This window comes from Neolamprologus multifasciatus, chromosome 7, assembly GCF_963576455.1.
Source record: "Neolamprologus multifasciatus chromosome 7, fNeoMul1.2, whole genome shotgun sequence".
In the NCBI taxonomy this organism is placed as follows: Eukaryota; Metazoa; Chordata; class Actinopteri; order Cichliformes; family Cichlidae; genus Neolamprologus; species Neolamprologus multifasciatus.
The window spans coordinates 474,622-488,452 of record NC_140445.1 but is presented as its reverse complement, the minus strand read 5'-3'; the positions used below and the strand labels follow the sequence as shown (position 1 = coordinate 488,452).

The following is a 13,831-nucleotide window of genomic DNA, read 5'->3' as shown; positions in this document are numbered from 1 at the left end:
TCAAGCAGACAGCTGATTATCAGAAGTGTGAGATGCTCAAGAATTTACTCCGGTGTCCTGTTATATTTTAGATAGCAAGGAGTTTATTAAATTTTAATGAAGTTTGCAGATTGTTTCATTAAAATTTAATAAACTATCATCTTGTCTTTATTTTTAGTTAGCACAGACCTTAAACACTTAAAGCTGTAAGCTAATGATAGTTATATAAGAGCAGATGCTGCTGGTGCAATAAGCTGTACGTTTTACGTCCAATGGATGATGATCTGATTAGTCGACTAATCACAAAAATAATCGGTGACTAGTCGACTATCAAAATAATCGTTTGTGGCAGCTCTAGATGTGAGGTCGTGGAGGCGGCTCAGGCCCCCCATGAGCCATGGGCCTGCACTGAGCTGTCAGTAATGAGCACGCTGCAGGTAGTGAAACTGTCCTCAGAGTACTGCGGCCCCTTTAACAGGAAGTCTCCAGTAAACTGTGATGGTTTGATCTCGATAATGAGGCTCAAGAGTCCAAAGTTAGTAAAACATCAGAGACGCATTAAAGTGAAAGAAAAGAGGCTGAAATAAGCCGAGTTTATTTATACAGCAGCTCATTAAACTCTGAGGCCTCACAGGGATACAACAGGCTTTGTTTTTTTAGTGGGACCCAAAATAGTGACGAATATCTTCATCATGAGAACAAAGACGTTAAAGCTTCATATTACTGTTTTCAGAGCTTTCTTGAAGCTCGTCCTCGTGCCTCTTTTATCACGATGCGTCCTGACAATGAGCTGCACATCGCTCCGATCATCAATATTAAACAACATCATTTCATTTCTTAAATATTATAAAAACATGGATTTTGACAACTATTGTTTTTATTCTTAAAATATGTGGACTGTAAATACACGTACGTGACTTTAGTGTTTATATTTTAATATAATCTGATTAAAAATTGAGATTACTATTATTGTTATCCTGTAATTCAGAGAAGCGTCTCCCTGTGAGCCAAACACCCGCTCAGTTTAGTACCCTCACAGACCTGTATGATGTCACAGGGAGCCGATATCCCCGTGGTCATCTCTGGCACAGAAGCCACACCCATCGCTGCTTATAAGGGTCAGCCAATTAGAAAGGAGTTGCTAAAACAGCTTATTTCACACAGAGCATGAACTGAAAGCTGCACCAGGGCTCAGTATCAGATACAGATGGATTATTTTGAGCTGTAAATCATCCAGCGTGTTGATATAATGTGGCTGGGGAGAGGGAGGTCTGGGCTTCTCTGCTTAGGCTGCTGCCCCCGCAACCCGGCCCCAGACAAGCGGAAGAAGATGGATGGATGTAAATCATCCACAGCTGCCCTCGTGGTGTTCAGGAGGTGGGAATGAGGAGAGCTCCAGCTACCTGCAGAGCAGACGGACGTCTCCAGCGCCCACACGGTCCTCAGAGGCCGATTAAATATGAAAACACAGAGTCAGCTAAACCAGCGATATTAAAAAGAATGGATGCTGACACGGCTCCAACTTCTTTTTCTGCAAAAACAGCAGGGCAGCATATTCACAAAGATACGAGAGCACGGAGTCGGCGTCAGAGGCTTCACTGTAAACTCAGGTTATTTCTGCTGGTTTTATTTAGATTTGGTAGGCCCAGTGTAAGATAAAGAAGGATTATTCTGAGCTCTAAATCATGCAAAGCTACTCAGGCGGAGGCCAAGAATAAAAAGATGGTGAGAATGAGCAGAATCAGCCCAGCTTCAGGTTTGACCTACGACCCCAGAGACTCACGGGGCATCCGGTAGAAGAAGCGGTCTCCAGCTCCGTCGTTGGTCTGCAGGATCTTGCTGTCCAGCGTCCAGTCCAGGTGAGTGATGAAGCTGGAGGACTGGCTGCACTCTCCGACCTGCAGACAGTCAGAGACGGAGTTAGCTTCGCTTCTAACATCTCAACCTCCTCTAACTTCCCGCTGACTCTCCAACACGACCTTCTTGTATCTCTGGGCGACAGCGTAGATGTCCACCAGTCCGTCGTTGGAGCCGACGGCGAGGTAGGCGCCATCCGGCGAGAACTTCATCTCGTGGATCACCTCCTTCCTGTCCTTGATGTGAACGACCTCAGTCATGTCTCTGAGAGGAGACCAGCACACGCACACGTTACAAAAGCAGCGTGACTGTGTTTGTGCAGCACATTTAACGTAAAGGTTTGTTCAAGTTAAAGGCCAGAGAGTAGAAATCAGTTTGCTTACAAGTAGAAATCTTAAAAGTAGAAACGGGTCGGGCGGTGAAATGGGTATTTGATATTCCAGAGATTTGGAGTAAGAGCTGAAAAAGCTCCATCGCTCTAACTTTAAGTCTAAATCCCAATATGGCCGCGATGCTCTGACAGGAGCGTGAACACGACGAGGATCAGACCGGTGCAGCCGTGCCGGCACATTTAACATCTTTAAAACAATCAAATCAAACCTAAAACTGACAGGAAGTCAATGCAGTGACTCCAACACTGGAGTAATCACATGTTCGTGTCCCAGACTGATGGATGACGCTGAGGCCGACGGAGGCAGCACAAACATAACAACCTGTTTTATTCTTTCACAAACATAAAATTAAATTCATGTTTATTCACGGGGGCGACCGTGGCTCAGGGGGTTGGGAAGCGCATCTGTAACTGGAAGGTCGCCAGTTCGATCCCTGGGCTCTCTGTCCTGGTCGTTGTGTCCTTGGGCAAGACACCTCACCTACCGCCTGCTGGTGATGGCCAGAGGGGCCGATGGTGCGATATGGCAGCCTCGCTTCTGTCAGTCTGCCCCAGGGCAGCTGTGGCTACAACTGTAGCTGCCTCCACCAGTGTGTGAATGTGAGAGTGAATGAACAGTGGAAGTGTGAAGCGCTTTGGGTGCCTTGAAAAGCGCTATATAAATGCAATCCATTATTATTATCCTTTAGGTCTTTAAGACATTTAAACAAAGCAGGAGTAACATATGTAAAGAAAGCAGTAATGGGCCAAAACTAGAGCCTTGGGGGACTCCAGAGGACAGAGAGAAGAAGAAAATCATCAACACTTTACAGAAACAGCTTTAATTTGTACACAAGCACCAAGACTGCACGTACATAATCTGTCATTCACATAGGAAACCAATTGAGAGCTGTGTGTGTGTGTGTGTGTGTGTGTGGCAAAGTTGTTCTGCTCAGTGTACCAGGGGCACGGAGAAAAGTTGTCGTACCATAGGCACGAGGAGTGCGTGTGTGTGTGTCACCTGACTCTCAGCACAGTGAAGGATCCGTCCTTCATGCCCAGAGCCAGCTGGGATCCGTCCACGCTGAACGCCACACTGCGCACCGCCTCCTCCATGTTACAGCGAGCGATGAGGGCGTGATCCACCAGACTCCACAGCCTGACACACACACACACACACACACACAAAGAGGAGATGAGCCAAAGCAGCGCTCAGTGTAAGGATCTGTATCACCGAGCCCACTCTGCTCGTCTCAGCTCTCTGCTTCCATTTTCACACTCAGCCACGGTAGCTTTGCATGATTCAGTCCAAAGAGAGCACCGACCTGACGGAGCGGTCGTCGCTGCCGGTGACAGCCAGAGGCTTTTTGGGGTGAACGTCGAGCGCCCACAGCTCGCCCTCGCTGTGTCCCTGCATGATGAGCAGCGGCTTGTCCCGGTCCGGCACCATCACCTGCACAGGTACAACGACTCAAGAGCAGGTTTTCACATTTTAAAGCACCACATGTGGTGTTTCAGTGCTGATCTGAGCTGCTCAAACTGCCTGACATTAAAAACTCTTCACAGTTTTGATTAATGAGAACATTATGATATAATGAGGTCTTTACAAAAATAAAACTCTTTGGAACGCGTCGCCGCGGCGAGGGAACAGCGTGAGGTTTCGTCTTCTTCCTCACCTCAAAGATCTCGCTGTCTTGCGTCCCTGCCAGGATCCGGTCGGCTCGCCAGCAGACGCTGCGAATAGACAGACCTGAAGGAGGGAGGAGAGGAAAGGAGGAGGTAAGGTGACACGAAACTGTCACAACATCAGGAGAGAGACAAAAATAAAACCAGTGGAGAAGAAAAGAAGCAAACAGGAGAAAAATGGAGAACGACACCGCTGCAGAGGAAGCAGGATGAACACGGTGGTTAACCCTTTAAAGCCGGTCAGAGCAGCACGCTCTGTTTTGTGTAACTATTTTTAAATCCCGGTAGCTCTGCAACCACGTGAGCTAGCGCAATAATTGTTTTTGCATATGAAACCGGAGGAGTTGTACTTACATCTTATGCCATCAGCTTGTCCTCGGTCACAGTTTCCTTCCACATATAGTTTTTGCAAAAACTGCATAAAAAGCACTTGCAGCAACAAAAACATAATATTCCAGAAACACGCTTTGCTGATCCGATCAGCTGTTTGTAACACTTCCTACGTCCATCAGCGCGAACTATCCATGTCCTCCATGACCTGCCCGAAACCGGAAGTGACGTCATTTTCACGGAAATGTAGTTTTTAACCATCTGGGCCTCATGAGCCTATACTGGTGTTTTTAAAAGTTATCTTTGACTTTATGACTTTCTGTGTGGTTTCTGGGATGCTTAGGACTCATATTGCTGCTGGAAATAGTTTATTTTGATGCATATGCTGCTTTTTTGCAAATTTGCAGTATAATATTTATTTTCGTTTTTCCTGCAGTGTATAAAAATTGGTGTATTTCAAAAATAAAACTATGAAGACACTCAAAATAAATTTCCTGTGGTGGGAAACTATTTTGTGCAACTTTTTTGTATTTACAGTTTTGAGGGATAAGCCTCTTAAATTTCTCTAACTAGAAATATATGTTAAAAAACAAAAACGATTTTCAATTTTTTTGTAGTTTATTGCACTTTTTCACAATTTATGTAATTACTATGCACTTAATGCAGACATATTATTAAAATTTAGGCTGTAATGGTTGTATTGATGTATAGCAACTTGAAATGCTCCCAAAAATGGCTCCACAGCATGTAAACATATAATATAAGCTCTGGTGGACTTGGTTCTATGGCAGGTCTTAAAGGGTTATGAAGCACAGCATGTTTTCCTGTGTCAGCACAAGACGTCCCAACAAATTCAGCTCAGACCACCGGCCTCAGTGAGCATGTGAAAGGTTCCTCCCTGTCTGCATAACAACCTCTGATCACCTTGACAACGGCTACATCGAAGCATCACATCAGAATGTTTTGTTTTAAACTCGTGTCTCTCACACACCTGTGCTTGCTTCTTCACAAACATTTCACGTCGGCCTCCACAGAAGCAAACATGGACCACGGCCCGAAACACGAGTCTGAGGACGCTAAAGCCAGTCAAGAAGCCGCCATCATCTGGGAAATCAACACGTTAGAGGCGTTAAAAAAGCGACATGAAGATGTGCTAAGAAAAATTGAACAGTTCATCGAGGATGGCTTTCAGCTTTTAGACCGCCTCAAGGAAGAGTTTCTGGAGAGCGATGGAGACGCGACAGAAGGCGATGGAGACGCGACAGAAGGCGACGGAGACGCAGCCAAAAGCGAGTTCAGTGAGAGCGAGCCTGAAATGCTGCCGGGTCAAACTTTCCCTGAGGAGGAACCTGTGGCATCATCTGCAGACATCGAGCAAGCGACCCGTCCTGAGAAGACGCAAGCAGCCGTGACTCTTAGTGGAGGAAACCAAACAGCTGCTCCTGAAGGGAAACCTTCAGCGTCTGAAGAGCGAGAACGGGAATCTGATCCTGAGATCAGACCTCAGAGGCTCCGGGACAGAAAACGCACAGTCACACATGACCGTCAGGATCTGCAGAGGGAACAAGGAACCCAAACGGAGAGTGCTGAGGACGCAACTGCGAGAGGGTTACTGCGCACGCCACTGAGGAGGGCACTGAGAGCACTGAGAAGGAGGCTTCAGGAGGCTGGGGAAGAGTGATCTCCACCAACTCACCGAGCTCGCTTTGTGTTTGTGTTCAAAACAGCAAATAAAACAGAAAAATCTAAACTGTCCTGGATTTGTCTCGTATTTAATCCAAGTTACAGCAGTGAAACATGTAAAGGTGCTTTTTGATATCTGGACTCTGATTGGATGAGAGAAGCTGAGCTGGGAGTTGTTACATCTGCTTCCTTCTCGGCTCTTTAGAGAGTCAGAGATATTTAATGACGGGCGTTCAGAGGAACTATTTTATTACCTCGAGTGAAGCTGAGCAGCTGCATGAAGGTGGAGAAGGTAAATGTGCTGTCATATTTCTGGGTAGACGACTTCTGCGTTACCTTGATGTGCTTCACGCCGCAGCTCACCAGACGGCTTTGCTGAAACGGATCCCAGCAGATGTCAAAGATCTGGAGAACAGAAGAATCGTCCGTTATCGGGTTTATGTGAAAGCGTGAGCACAGTGGAAGCGCGATGAGAAGGAAACACTTTCAAACTCTGTAAAAGATTTTTTTATTGAGATGAAGATGAGAGGAAGCTGATTGGTGCACGCTCTCACCCTGTCCGAGTGTCCCGTGGCCGTGGCCAGGATCTTCCCTCTCTTCCACTCCCAGATACACACCGTGTTCTTGGCGTCCAGGCCGACCGAGGCGAGCCGCTGCGGAGGAGAGACGGGGACGGTTACGCATCTGAAATGTCTACAAACAATTTAAAAAAGTGAACGTGCAGAAATCTGACAGCTTATCTGCTCATGCGTGCAAGCTGACAGGGGGCGGGGCTTCCTGCTCGATCCGCCTGACGCTCATGTGACGTGTTTGTAAGTGTAAATATAGCAACTCTGCAACATTTCAGATGAACTCAAGTTTATTTCTAACTTTAAAGCGTTTTCAAAGGTTTGCTTGGAAAGGCTGAGGTCAAAGGTTAACGGGGAGAATACCTGAGAGGAGCGTCGAGCTGCTGCGCTCCTTCAGTGATCAAAGACTCAGCAGATCATAAAGGATTCAGCTTCACAGCAGTCCAGCTCGATAACTCAGCCACAGCCTGCACACTTGATTTATTATTAAGCTGAGTTATGATTATTTTATTGATTGTGTGTTTATTTTGATTTAGCCTGAGATGTTCAGTCATCCAGAGTCGGTGCCAGGAGCACAAACTGCTGGCTCAGCATTTCCAGAGTCGCCTCACAGCTCAGCAGCGGCGACGGCGTTTTCATTAATATCACTCACGTCCACAGAAACCAGAACCAGTGCAGCTTATTGGCAGTTTCACCGCCGTCTGACATCATCGACACGTTCAGATCTGGTTTTCCAGCAAACGTTTGATGTGTTTTCAGCATCAGACCTTCCAGAGTCGTCCTGCTGTGACTCGCAGACACACTTCAGCTTTTCCTCCACAGTTAGAATCACAAACCAAAGTAAAAAACAGGTTTTTAGTGTCTTCACTGAGTCCGTCAGGAGCTGGCAGCAAGGTCACTGCCAACACTTATTAACAGGACTAAGAGCAGAATTCCCCTAATTAACCTCTTAAGCCCCAACGCCCCTGATACGGCGAGGAGATCAGGCAGGTTTGGGGCTTAAGAGGTTAATTTCATTTTATTTAACTTACAGTGTTTTCCTGTAAATACAAGAGAATCAGGAGGAAATAATCCCACCGTCAGGAATTAGAAGTCGTTTGAATTTAAAGGTGATTTTGCAGAAGAATATCGTCTCGTCGTACATCGTAAACACTCGTCAGCCACATCGCGGCGTGCACGAATCCTTATCTAATCTTTTGTGTTTCTGTTCATGGAGTGAAACTATGGAACAGTCTGAATATGGAATTAAAGCAACGTCCAAACATAAAACTGTTCAAAAACAGTTATAAAAATATGATCTTCTCAAACTAGAAAGAAAAGGAAAATATTGAAATTAAGTGAATGTCTCTATTTAAAAACAAAAACAAAAAACAACTCATGATGTGATATTATAGGATATCAGAAATCTGTTCACTGTTTTTATTACAAATTATATCAGTAAAGAAGCAACTAAATATTAACTGATAATTTATGGCAAAGGGGTGGGATTAAATAAGTGTTTACTTCCCTTTCAACATGTAAATTAATATTTTTTTTTGTATGTAATTTGTACAGTATTTTTTCTTTCTTATTTTCTTTTCTAAATGTACTTGTATATTGTTCACATGTTGAAATAAATTACCAATCAATCAAATATGTTGATGTGCACGATGGGTGCTGTATTATTCAGCCGACCTTCACCATCCTGTCCATTGGCGCTGAATGCGAGGCAGGCGATGCCGTGTGTGTGTCCGTCACGCAGCAGTGACACGCTCTGGGCGGTGAAGGTGTCCCACACACACACATACGGATCCTTGCCCACCTGACCCGTCGCCACCAGGGAGCGCTCCGGGTGCAGCGCCAGGCTGAAGGGAGGAAAGAGGCGGAGACGTTAGAAAGACAAAGGACGGAGGGGAGGAGACAGGTAATAACACAGACGACCAATCAGAGAACATGTGGCTATAAGGTATACGTGTAAAGGAGCACTCAAAACTTTACTCAGGCAAACAAAGAGCTGCTTTAAAACTGCAACACACGAACATCACAGCAGCGACTGTGGCAGCGTTTTTACATCATTTTAAAGATTTCATGTTGGAACCGATTCGTCACTCGCAGCTTTATGGGATGGATTTGGTATCACACAGAAAGCTGAGGTTCATGTGTTAGAAGTGATGAATCATCACATATATATCACATCACATATCGGGATCGCGTTACTAACGAGGAAGCCGCTCCACGTCCAAGTCACCAAGCGCCGGTTCAGATTCACCGCTCACATCCTTCGGCTACCGGACCCGAGACCCGCCCGTGTCGCGGTTCTGTGGAACCCGAGGAATGGAAAGAGACGGCGAGGAAGACCCAAAATAACGTGGAGGAGTACGTTCCTTGAAGATTTACGCTCGGCCAAACTGTCATGGGATGAAGCAGCAACTCGCGATGGACCGAGTTCGATGGCGTTCTCTTGTCGCCCGATGCGCCGATCGGATCGTTCTTCGTCTCCCTTTCAGAGGGTCAATGTTCTCCTTTGCAGACAGCGCTATAAATACACCTGCTGCTTTAACGGCATCATTATCAGCACGCACACACACACACACACACACACACAGTCTCATGCTCTGTTATTGTTGTAAAGGTCGTGTTTCGTGACCTTCGCTGAGTCTCCTCACTGTGACCTCACAGACAGGTTATTTTCTGTCTCCTGTTGGACAGTTTTGTCCGTCCTCTCAGATCCGGCGTGTGACACTCATGGATCCATTTTGCTGCTGCTGTCGGCCAATCAGCACAGTGAGGCGGGCTGGGATGGAGACGGCACGCGATCCCACAGGAGCTGGAAAACATGGCTGGATAAATGTGGGAACACCGTCCTTATCCTGCTGTCAGTCAGAGGAAAACTGGATTTCTGAGGGGAGGCTTGTTTCAGTCTGATAAAAAGAAGGCTTATTTTGAACTGTGATGGTAAGATAGAGCTGAACATGAGCACAATATTTGTTTCAGCTGTAAAAGTTGAACATTTAATTGTTGACGCTCCTTTTTACTCAGCCTCAGCTCCCGGGGTCGACTGGGTCAAAATAAACTGCTCCCGTTTTTTACATTTTATGAAATCAGGATGTTATTGTGTCTCCGAGCTGGTTCAGAGGATAAACACGAGCATCTGGAGGAACAGCAATAATAATAATAATACGAACAGATTTACTCACAATGGCTGATGTTCAACCAGTACGCTCACTGCACTGTGGCTTAACCTGTGTGTGTGTGTGTGTGTGTGTGTGTAGTTCGGAAAGGTCAGTGCATGCAGAGGTGTGTGACACACGGAGCAGCCGTGTATGAAATAATAGAAGCAGAAATAGAACAGGTGCGTCGGCCACGAAGCTCCATTGATTTCAAAGATGGTATCTCTCTCTACACACACACACACACACACACACACACACACACGCACACACACAAGCTCAGACGTTCCTTCTCAACCTGCCAGCCAATGAGCCTGCAAGCTGCTGCGGTTGCTATAACAACCGTATTGCCAAGGGCAGGGAAGCTGAGGTCTGAGCATGACAACTGTGGAGCCAAGGTCACACACACACACACACCTGAACATCCGTCTCTACTGGATGATACCCGACAACTTCCAGACGTCTTCTTCTTTGGTTTTTTGTCATATTTATACTCAACTCTTTATCTCACTGACATTTGATAAAACCAAGTGTGTGAGACTGTGTGTGTGTGTGTACAGCTACTGAGTTTATACTCAGTAGAAAGGAATTCTCTCTCACATCCTTTCACACCCATGTGTCTGAACAGAAGGTCAAAGAAGGCTGTTATGGGCCGGATGACTAATTTACAAAGTATTAGAGAAAAGCAGGCTGGTCTAAACATAAGAAAATCACAAATGTGCAGCACTCACAGACATGTTTAATGTTTTGTATTTTCTTCTATTTAATCTCAAAAAGCTCCTAAAACAGTCAGTGATCACTGTTGACCTCCCTCGGCTTTTATTACCGCTAATCATTTATTTAAGCTCAGTTTTTAAAACCTTAGGATGTAACTACAGCCCAGCCCATGCAGCAGTATATGAATGACTAACCTCGTATTGTGGATGGATTATCTCAGTTGTTCTCCTGGCTGAAGTTTGGTCCTTTTACAGCATCCTGCCATGCGATTACATTTGTTCCTGACCACCGAGAACACTCACGTTAACTTTTATCGAGTGGAAAAAAAGTTAGCTTGTTTATATTATGCTAACATAGCTGTGTCGCTAGCAGTCACGTAGCACATCATTATATAGCAGCTAGCCAAACTTCAGTAACCCTACAAACATCTCTGCTGTTTAGTTTTCGGTCTTCATTTATGTTGGAAGTGATAACAGAGCTGTACGTTTGAATTTGTTTCCAAAACCCCGCAGTCAGGACATGCTATATTGTATTTAGATAGAAGCTAGCGAGCTAACTTCCTGCTAACTTCTAACTCCGTTAAATGTCATAAATTCCGTTTTCATGGATGCCTGGATGTTAAACTCAGTTGTTACACCTGGTAGAGCAGAACGCTGATTTTATTAAAGATGAAAGACTTTAGACAGTTTTTCAACTCTCAGTAATGCCATAGTGATCGTTTGATATATGGACCTGCAGCGGAGTTTGGACCAAACACGGCTAGTGACGTCAGACTTAACGACCGGATTGCACCAGCAGCATCTGCTCTTATATAACTATCATTAGCTTACAGCTTTAAGTGTTTAAGGTATGTGCTAACTAAAAATAAAGACAAGATGATAGTTTATTAAATGTTAATGAAATCTGCAGATTGTTTCGGTGAAGTTTAATAAACTCCTTGCTATCTAAAATATAACAGGACACCGGAGTAAATTCTCAACACTTCTGATAATCAGCTGTCTGCTTGACGTTTAATCAGCTGTGTAAAAACTATAACTTTAATCTCAGCCAAACAGATTTACTCAGGAACAAATAAATACCAAAAAAAAAGGCCAAACAATAACATTTTGAAGTTATCTAAGTGACTTATATATCATGTTCAACCTGAGTAGTGAAAGTCCGGTGTTCTCACGGCTCTAGTTAGCCTAGCCCCCGGCTAGCTATCGAGCTAGTGGGTAACAGACGTCTCCGAAAACGTTGGAGCGCTTTTGAAAATGTGTCTTGATAAACTGAGCAGATATTTGAGGTTTACACAGCTACATTCTCGCCTGAAAATATGTTAAACGTTTATTTTGTGACCCAGAAAGAATAATAAGAGTAATATTAAAACTAACTAGCTGCCGCCATTGTTGGAAACTGAGCTGGGCCGCGCTATGAATTCTGGGACACAGCTTCTTCTTCTTCTTCGGGGTTTAACGGCAGCTGGCATCCTTGTACATGCAGTGCTGCCATCTTCTGTTTCAGTCCGTTATTACACTCTTAAATCCTACTACTTATTCCTGCGTCTTTTGTGATCTTACAAAGCTTCAAACGACACGTCGACTATTAAATCAGTCGTCGATGATTCTGATAGTCGACGTAATCGTGACTAGTCGACTAATCGTGGCAGCCCTAGAGCAGAGTGATGCTCCTCCTCTTCTCTAATAACTCATCCTTCTATCATCTCATCCTTGTGTTCTTCATCTCTTTTCACGCTCCCTCGCTCACACGTCTCCATCGACTTAACGACTTTCAGAGGACTCGGTCCTCACAGTGTGACTTCATTAACAGATTTATGGCCTCACAACATGAGTAACACAAGCCCACACACTCGAGCACTTTGTGGTTATTTATAGCAGCTGCACTGATTTGCTGCTAATAATAGCCTGAGTGTGCAGCCCTGATAATGTGATTAATAAATGATTCCCCTGCAGAGAGCGTGTGTCTAAATGTTTGGCACAAGAAAAAGCTGCAAGTAAACGAACGGATGTTTTATTTCTGCACAAATATTTAATGCTGTTAATGAGCAGATTCATGCTTTAAAGGCTCTGTGAGCAACAGCAATTTTTTTACAAGAATTTGAGCTTTTCCATACATATTATGGGAAATTAAAAGCCTTTTATATGTTTCATGGAATATTACAAAAATCAGACTTGGATAAAATATGTGTGCTGTGTCTATCCCACTGAAGCCGGGTGGCTGCTGTCTGCAGGAAGCCTGGCCGCGAAGGCGTGTCTGAGGAAACAGCAGGGTTGGTTGGTTTGTTGCTCTTACACAGGCGCACACACCTCAAACATCAGCCCTGACCGCACCGTCATTCATTCACTGTTACACTAACAAACAGGGTCGCCTCTTTCCTGTCCAGAGGTTTACAGATGTGGGTGAAAGGCGGCGACGTTCTGCAGAAAAACAAACGAATCCCTCATGAAAGCCAACTCTCTGATATGGAGGCTCACCTGCGCCGGAATAGTCATTTATTCTTTTTAATGAGAATATTTTGTGTTTTTATTCATTTTGAGTTCATTTTATATTAAATATTGAAGTTAAATGGGACAACAGCTGTAAAGGATTTACATTAGTGTGTATTGTGATGTTTGATTGGCTCATCTGTGTGTGGCGAGGACACGGTGAGAGCGCTGTGAGAACGCTGTTCACGTGAACGCTGTGGTCATATGTTCAGCTTCATAATTATTCTATAAGCGCAGTAACAAACTGTCCGACAGGCTCGGAGCATACGGCACTTTCTTTGGTCTGATTTTGAAAGTTGTTACATTTTCATCTCTTCACACGACGTCGACCAAAGAAAATAAAATCGTTACTCTAAATTTGAGGCACATGTTTCATACGTGTGTTGACTGTAAATATGTTGTAATAACGCATCACTCTGACGAATGATGACGTCACTGTTATGGCTATTCGAGGGGTTTATAATGAATCACATGTTTTCCACCTGAGAGCAGAGCTGCATATTTCCCTAAAATTCTCTTGTTTTTCTAAATATGCAGCCTGAGGTGCTGGAGGAAGGCTGGGCCTTCGTTTACAGGGATAAGTGACGATGATGATTTTAGTGTAAAGAGTATAAAAGCATCAGCGTCTGCTTCCTGCTGATCAAAGCCTCGTCGGAGAGCGCCGAGCGGCCGCTGCTGCCAGCGGGGAGATCTGACTGAAGAGACGCAATCTGGGAAACGTTCACATAGGAATTAATTTGAACTGAACACACACACACACACACACACACACACACAGATAATTTATTATTCATATGGCATTTACAGTATTCATTGGAGGATGTGTGCTCATTCCAGTTTAACTGGCACCATTACAGCTTCTTTCTGTGTGGACAAATGTTCATCCATCAAAGGACATTTGTGCACGATGAGGAGGGCTCACAGATTTATGATGGGGGGGGGGGGGGGGGGGCAGCTCTGCAGAGAGAGGAGCGAGTCTGAGAGAAACAGGAAGTTTATTTATTT

General features: G+C 44.7%; 1 protein-coding gene across 1 annotated transcript in view; it reads right to left on the bottom strand.

Moving 5' to 3' along the window:
* LOC146513350 (echinoderm microtubule-associated protein-like 6) overlaps positions 1 to 13,831 on the bottom strand; it is a 35,119-nt gene that overhangs the window by 7,535 nt on the left and 13,753 nt on the right. Inside the window, exons 2-9 of the mRNA XM_085168976.1 lie at positions 8,149 to 8,318; positions 6,460 to 6,558; positions 6,160 to 6,310; positions 3,883 to 3,956; positions 3,532 to 3,659; positions 3,228 to 3,365; positions 1,959 to 2,100; positions 1,763 to 1,877 (exon numbers count right to left, since the gene is read on the bottom strand). Coding sequence (XP_085025102.1) covers positions 1,763 to 1,877; positions 1,959 to 2,100; positions 3,228 to 3,365; positions 3,532 to 3,659; positions 3,883 to 3,956; positions 6,160 to 6,310; positions 6,460 to 6,558; positions 8,149 to 8,318 — 1,017 coding nt within the window. The remainder of the gene's footprint in view (positions 1 to 1,762; positions 1,878 to 1,958; positions 2,101 to 3,227; positions 3,366 to 3,531; positions 3,660 to 3,882; positions 3,957 to 6,159; positions 6,311 to 6,459; positions 6,559 to 8,148; positions 8,319 to 13,831) is intronic.